General features: G+C 31.9%; 1 protein-coding gene across 1 annotated transcript; it reads right to left on the minus strand.

The window, feature by feature from the left end:
• Positions 1–4,043: 4,043 nt before the first annotated feature.
• Positions 4,044–7,068, minus strand: LOC140991074 (uncharacterized). The gene is made up of 4 exons (XM_073460988.1): positions 6,943–7,068; positions 4,950–6,748; positions 4,739–4,857; positions 4,044–4,651 (listed from the first exon to the last, which is right to left on the minus strand). The coding sequence occupies exons 2-4, from the start codon at positions 6,409–6,411 to the stop codon at positions 4,328–4,330; spliced, it is 1,905 nt and encodes a 634-aa protein (XP_073317089.1). The 5' UTR covers positions 6,412–6,748; positions 6,943–7,068; the 3' UTR covers positions 4,044–4,327.
• Between the last annotated feature and the right edge of the window lie 1,025 nt (positions 7,069–8,093).

Here is an 8,093-nt window from a genome sequence, read left to right on the forward strand (position 1 = left end):
ACAACTCGACGATGTATCGAATAATCTCGCAATTAAAATTTTGTGGACATGAGATTACGGAATCGAAAATGCTTGAAAAAACATTTTTCACTTTTCACACATCAAATATAACTCTACAACAACAATATAGAGTCCGTGGATTTGCGAGATATTCTGAACTTATCGCATGTCTTCTTGTTGCGAAAAATAACAACGAGCTGCTAATGAGAAATCATCAGTCCCGATCAACTGGATCAACAGCATTTACTTTACAGAAGTAAATGTTGTAAATAAAAATGAATTTAAACCTAGAAACCAAAATCAAATTCAAAGACAAGGTTTTGGTCGTGGACGTGGACGTGGAAGTGGTCGTAGTCGTGGTCGCGGTCGTGGTTTTGAAAACAATCGAGATAGTTACTTTTATAACTCATCTCAAAAGGGCGTCACGAACCACCCATTAAAAAGACATCATGAGAACATGAGTGTTAATGAAAATCACTCAAAACGATTTGAAAGTTCATGTTTTAGTTGCGGCACTCCAGGACATTGATCTCGTATTTGTCGAGTCCCCGAGCACATTTGTAAGATCTATAAAAATTCAATAAAGGGATAAGAAAAAGATACCAACTTCACTGAACACAGTGACCGTTTGAGTGATTCAACTTATTTTGATGCTGCAGATTTTCTGAATAATTTCTCTGAAAATGATCAATATATTGGTGGAATTGAAATGTAAAATATTTTTTTTCATGTGCTCATATGATAATGTTTTATTGTATAATTATGTTATACCTTATATTTTTCAATAAATTACATATGTATTGTCAGTAATTTTTTCATTTCATATTTTTTTTAAGTTCAAATATGAAAACTGCTATGTAAAAAGCTAAACAAAGAACTAATCTCATTGAAGTTTGCATACCTGATAGTGGTACAATGCACACTATTCTCCAAGATAAAAGATATTTCTTGGACCTAAAACCAATAAAAACAACGGTGAATACAATATCAGGTCCTGGAGACTTGATTAAAAGTTGTGGTAGAGCACATTTTTTTTTTGCCTGATGGTACAAAATTTCTGATAAATGATGCTTTGTATTCACCACAATTGAAAAGAAATTTGATGAGTTTTAATGGCATATATTCTCATGGGTATGATACTCAGACAATAAATGAAAGAAATGAGAAATATATGTGTCTTACCACATATAAATTAANTCTTACCACATATAAATCAAGAAAGAAATATGTAGTTGAAAAACTAGCAATGCTCTCTACTGGATTGCATCATATATACATATAAGTCTAATTGAATTAAACATAATAGTTGATAATTCTTAAATATTAATCAATTGGTATGATCGATTAGGACATCCTGATTCAACAATGATATGAAGAATTATAGAAAATAAACATAATCATCCGCTGAAATACCAGAAGATCTTTCAAAATAATAAGTTTCAATGCGAAGTATGTTATCTTAGAAAACTTATTATAAGATCATCAACAACTAAAATCCAAACTGAATCACATATGTTTCTTGAACATATTCAGAGTGATATCTGTGTGCCAATTCATCCACCATACGGATCATTTAGATATTTTATGGTATTGATCGATGCCTCTAGCAGACGGTCACATGTATGTTTATTATCAACTTTAAATGCGGCATTTGCAAGATTACTTGCTCAAATAATAAAATTGCGGAATCAATTTTCCGATCATACAATCAAGAAAATTAAACTTGATAATGCTGATAAATTTACTTCCCATACTTTCCATGATTATTATATGTCAATGGGAATCACTGTTGAGCATCGAGTTGCTCATGTACATACACAAAATGAATTAGTTGAATCATTGATAAAACGTTTACAACTGATTGCTAGACCAATGATTATGAAAACAAAACTCCTTGTTTCTATATGGGGAAATGCAATTTTACATGTTGCTTCATTAATTCGCATCAGACCAAGTGTATATCATAAATACTATTCATTGCAACTTGCCTTTGGTAAAGAACCAGACATTTCTCATCTGAGAATTTTAAGATGTATGGTACATGTGCATATTGTACCGCCTCAACGAACAAAAATGAGACTTCAAAGAAAGATCGGAATTTATATTGGTTATGATAGCCCATCAATCATTCAATATCTCGAGCCTCAAACAGGCGACGTGTTTACAGCACGTTTTGCTGATTGTCATTCTAATGAAGAAATCTTCTCAATGTAAGGGGGAGAAAAGAAACATATCAAAAAAGAAATTACATGATATACGTATCATTGTTACATCTAGATCCAAGAACTAAACAATGTGAAAAAGATGTACATCAAATTGTGCACTTGCAAAGAATAGCAAATCAAATACCATATGCATTTGAAGACACAAAAGGGGTAACTAAATCATATATACATGAATGCCCCTACTCGAATTGAAATTCCAAAGAAACAAATTGAAGACACTCATGATGTCATAAAACGATTGAAGCGTGGAAGACCAATCGGTTCCAAAGATAAAAATCATCGAAAAAGAAAAAACATAGAGAAACACGATGATCACAAAATAGAGAATGATATTCCGACAGAAATACATGATGATGAAAATGTTCTGTTAGAACCACAAACTGATGAGAATCGTGAAATATCTATCAATTTTATTAATACAGGAAAAATATGGAACAGAAAAGATATAAAAGAAATTGATGAAATACTTTCTTACAATATAACATTTGATATCATAAATGACAATGAAGATCATGAACCAAAATCTTTTGGTGAATGTAAAAATCGACAGGACTGGAATAAATGGAAAGACGTCATCCATGTTGAATTGGATTCACTAAATAAACATAAGATTTTTGGACCTATAATCCTTACACATGAAGGTGTAAACCTGTTGGGTATAAATGGGTTTTTATTCGAAAAAGAAATGAGAAAAATGAAATAGTAGGATATAAAGATCGACTTTTTGCACAAGGTTTTTTTTCAAAGACCTGGAATTAATTATGAAGAAACATATTCTCCTGTTATGGATGCAATTACGTTTCGATATTTGATTAGTTTGACAGTATCTGAAAATTTAGAAATGCGTCTTATGGATGTTGTCACAGCTTATTTATACGGCTCATTCGATAGTAATATATATATATGAACATCTCCGAAGGATTTAAGATGCCTGAAGCACAAAGTTCAAAACCCAAAGAATGTTGCTATGTGAAATTGCAAAGATCATTATATGGGTTAAGGCAATCCAGTCGAATGTGGTATAATCGGCTAAGTGAACACTTAAAGAAAAATGGATATGTAAACAATTCAATAAGCCCTTGCGTTTTCATTAAGAAAACATCATCTGGATGCGTAATTATTACTGTATATATTGATGATTTAAACATTATTGTAACGAATAAAGAAATTCAAGAAGTTGTGTCGTACTTGAAGGAAGAATTTGAAATGAAAGACCTTGGAAAAACAAAATATTTTATGGGTTTACAAATTGAACAAAAAGAATGTAGAATATTTGTTCATCAGTCAAATTATACAAAAAAATGTCCTTAAACGTTTTAATAATGATAATCAAATCCTTTAACTACTACAATGGTTGTTAGATCATTAAACATAAAAAAGGATAAATTTCGTTCATGTGAAGATGATGAAGTTATTCTTGGTCCAGAAGTACAATATCTTAGTGTTATTGGTGTCCTTATTTATCTTACAAATTGTATAAGACCTGATATATCTTTTGCTGTAAAGTTATTGGCAAGATTTAGCTCATATCCAACAAAGAGACACTGGAACGCAATTAAACATATATTCCGTTATCTACAAGGAACGACAAACTTAAGACTTTTGTATTCAAAAGATATCGATCAAAGTATAATTGGTTATGCTGATGATGGGTACTTATCTGATCCACACAAGGCAAGTTCTCAAACAGGATATGTATTTACTCGTGGAGGCACTGCAATTTCTTGGCATTCACTGAAACAAACACTCGTAGCCATTTCATCAAATCACGCCGATATTATTGCACTACATGAAGCAAGTCGTGAATATGTGTGGCTAAAATCAAGGTTCTAAAAAGCGCGAAGCGCCCCGAAGCGCGAACGTCGAGCTTCAAGCTTTTCAGGCTTAAGCGAGATTACTACGAGCTCAAGCGTAAAAAAGCGTTTTTGATTTTTAGCATAGTTGTAATTATCTTAAACCAATAAATAGATAAAAATAAATACTGCATAAATATGATAAATAAGTATAATATATAATGCATTAATTTTCATATTTATAGAAGCATAAGAATCTCAAAATTGCAATAGTTAGTTGTTTTTTCAACTAGACCACATCAAAAAATGCTAAATATATGTCAAATCATTGTCAGATTCTAATTCTTCTTCTTCTTCGTTTACTTCATCTTCGGTACCATCCGATATATCATCGAAGTCCCCTTGAACATTTGCATTGATATCACTTGTAGGTTGTAAAGTGTCCATCTCCATCTCATCTTCATCATCACAATTTTCAACCATCCAAAATTTAGCTTTATTAATATCACTTTCTTGTAAAGTCTCAAATTTATGTTTTCTCTTTTTCTTGTTCATCAATCTTGCATTGAATTGGACATACACTAGATTATTCATCCTTGTAGTATCTAGTCTATTTCTTTTTTTAGTGTGTATCTACATTAAAAACAAAAGAAAAAATTAGAGTAAGCTACAAATTATCATATTGCCACAAAAGTAAAGTATAATGAAGTAAATATTTACCCCTTCAAAGACACTCCAATTCATTTCACAACCCGATGAACTAGTAGTTAAACCAAGGATCTTTTTTGCCATCACTTTCAAATTTGGCACCTCATTGCCATAGAAGTCCCACCAACTAACTATCAAAAGTTTAAAAAAGAGACAGAAATATCATGATATGTGTCAACAATAGTATATAAACATGAAAGGAAATAAAATAATGTTTACATACCTGGATTGTAATTTTGATAATTGTTTAGGCATCCGCTTAATGCTAATTTTTTTCCAAATGCTCCTTCTTTTTGTGTGTATTTTTGCAACTCAACATTTATCACATGATTTTGCATTTGAACATCTGGAAAGAACTTTTCAACAGTAGTGATCATATTATTTGTTATCAAATGATCATCTTTGATGCTTTGATTCTTGAAGAAATAATATGGATTCAGAAGATAAGTTGTCGTATGAATTGGACTATCAAGACGACCCTTACTTTTTGCATCAATAATGTCTAAAATCGGCCCATAATCACTTTCTTTCTTCAACGTTTTTTGAATTTCATCTTTTGCATTCAATAACTCTCCATACACAAAACCCATAGAAGGTTTCTCCTTTCCATCAGCAAGTCTAAGAACTTTTACCAATGGAGTGAATACTTGCAAGCACAAATCTATCGAGTTCCAAAAATCATGGGGGACAATAGCATCAAATGCCTCTTTTCCTTTTTTGCTCCTAGACCATTTAGTGCTATCCCATTCATTGCTAGTCATCATATTTCTCAACTCTTGTTTCTTATCAAGCAAACTTTGCAAGGTTAAGAAAGATGTCGCAAATCTAGTTACACCCGGCCTAACTATCTCTCTTTTTGTAAACTTTCTCATCAATGCCAAGGTCTTGTGATGAGCATAAATGAAAATACAAAAAGATTTTGCCTTCTTGATCACTCCATTGAACATTTGAAGTTTAGAAATTCCTTCAAGCATAAGATTTATGGTATGAGCTGAGCATGATGTCCAAAATATGTTGGATCTTTCTAATACTAACAGATTCGCTGCAGCCATGTTGTTTGAGGCATTGTCGGTCACAATTTGCACCACATTTTTAGACCCAACCCGATCAATACATGCAGTAACATATTCAAATATGTATTTTGCTGTGTGAGCTTCATTTGAAGCTTCCATTGATGAAATAAAAGCAGTCCCCAACTTACAATTCACACAAAAATTAATGATACTTCTTCTTTTCCTATCACTCCAACCATCAATCATAATAGAGCAACCATTATTTTCCCACTCTTCTTCCTGCTTCTTCAGAGTTTCTTTTGTTTTCTCCACCTCTCCTTTTAAAAGTGGTTCTCTAAGTTGGTATTTTGAAGGAAGGATATAGCCAGGACCATATTGTCCTAAAGCCTCAACAAATTTTTTGAAACTATCATTGTCAATTGCATGAAAAAGAATTCCGGCTTCATACACCCATCTTGCCAAATATTGATGAACTTGGAGCAATCTTTTTTTAGCAATTGCATCAGTAATATTTTGTTGTCTCATTTTCTTATTTGCACTCATAGAAGCATCATCAACATTAATTGGCTTTGCAAATTGATCAATAGGTCCCATATCAGTTGATCTTTTTTTACTCCCTATCTCAATGATGGAAATTTCATCATCTTCATCTTCACATCTATTCAAAGACATAACCACATCATTCCTTTAACTTAGATTCATTCAATAATTTTTCCCGCTTCTTAGACTTATTATCCTCAAGTGCTAAACGACACTTTTCTTTTTGCTCTCCAGTTTCCCTCGTACATGCTTTTACACCTTTTCCTAGAATACCCGAAATGTGGATTTTGTGCCTATAAATTCCGCCAGTTGTAACTTTACCACACAAGGTACACTTGACAGATTTGTGATTTTGAGGATCTACTAACACAGCGGTATCCCATCCAATATCCCCGGAGTCCCTTTTCAATTCACTGTCTGTAGAATGAGAATTTGATGCCATTGAAGAATCATTTCGTTCCATCAATCCCTACAAAATTCGAGCTAATAATACACGATGCAAGCTAACAAAAGAACTACATTTTCTAAACACAATCCATTGTTCATTCTGTTTTAAAAAAATCGTGGCAATATAATCCATTCATGCTCAAACAAAATTTCACAATAAAAAAATTATACAGTAAGAAAGTAAGCATAAATGGGTTAACAAAATGAGAGACTTACAAAAGGAGAGTTTTCGGTTTCCATTTTTGTAGTTCAGCTTTTGCCCATCGGTGGTGCTGTAGTTTAGGTGTTTATTATCGGTGAGATTTCACAGAAAAATAAGAAAAGAAGAATGAAAAGAAGAAACTTGTGTGAAGCCGTGAAGTTGGTAGGTGGAAAAATTATAAATCAATTTATTTATTATTTTAAAATAAAAAATAAAAAGACACGCTTAATTACGCTTAATTAAGCTTAATTAAGTTAAACTATAGTTGACCGCTTTTGTTCCGCTTTTCTCCAAAGCGGAGCTTTTTCGGTGCGCTTCATGCTTAAGCGCGCTTTTTAGAACATTGGCTAAAATAATGATCCAACATATCCAAATCTCATGCGGATTATCATTCGACAAGAAGCATATGACACTATATGAAGATAATGATGCATGTGTTGCTCAAATGAAAGAAGAATATATAAAAAGCGACAGAACTAAACATATTCCCCTTAAGTTCTTCGCATTCACCTAAGAGCTTGAGAAGAATAAAGATATTGATACTTGTTACATTCAATCAAGTGAAAACTTATCATATCTCTTCACAAATGCACTTTTTACAACAATATTCAGAAAACATATATATAATATTGGGATGCGCAATCTACGAAATTTGTGAAGAATCGTTCGTGTTAACATGAGGGGGAGTTTACGTGACTCCGCTCTTTTTCCCTTACTATGGTTTTTTATCCCAATAGTTTTTCCTAGTAAGGTTTTTAACGAGACAGTATAAAAACTCGTAATGAAGACAATCATTATATCACAATCATCATCACAAGGGGAATTGTTGAAAATAAGAGTTGAAATTATTGAATGTTCAAATAAGAGTTGTAAATATTGAAAATTAGTGTGTGATGATGTATGTAATGATTTATTTATTTTTAAATTATTTTCAAAAAAATTATATAAATAGGTCTCTCAATTTGTGAAGAAAACATACAATTGAGTAGACAAAATTTTATAAAGCATGTAGTTTAATATATTTTGTGAGTTTTAGATTTTTACTTTTTACCGTAAATTTTTACTTTTAACACGTTATCAGCACAATACTCGAAGGTTCTCCATATTTTTCCAAGCTCCAAAAAACAAGAAAAAGGTAACAATATTCAAAAGTAAGAATATTTAT

This window comes from Primulina huaijiensis, chromosome 13, assembly GCF_012295235.1.
Source record: "Primulina huaijiensis isolate GDHJ02 chromosome 13, ASM1229523v2, whole genome shotgun sequence".
Lineage (NCBI taxonomy): Eukaryota > Viridiplantae > Streptophyta > Magnoliopsida > Lamiales > Gesneriaceae > Primulina > Primulina huaijiensis.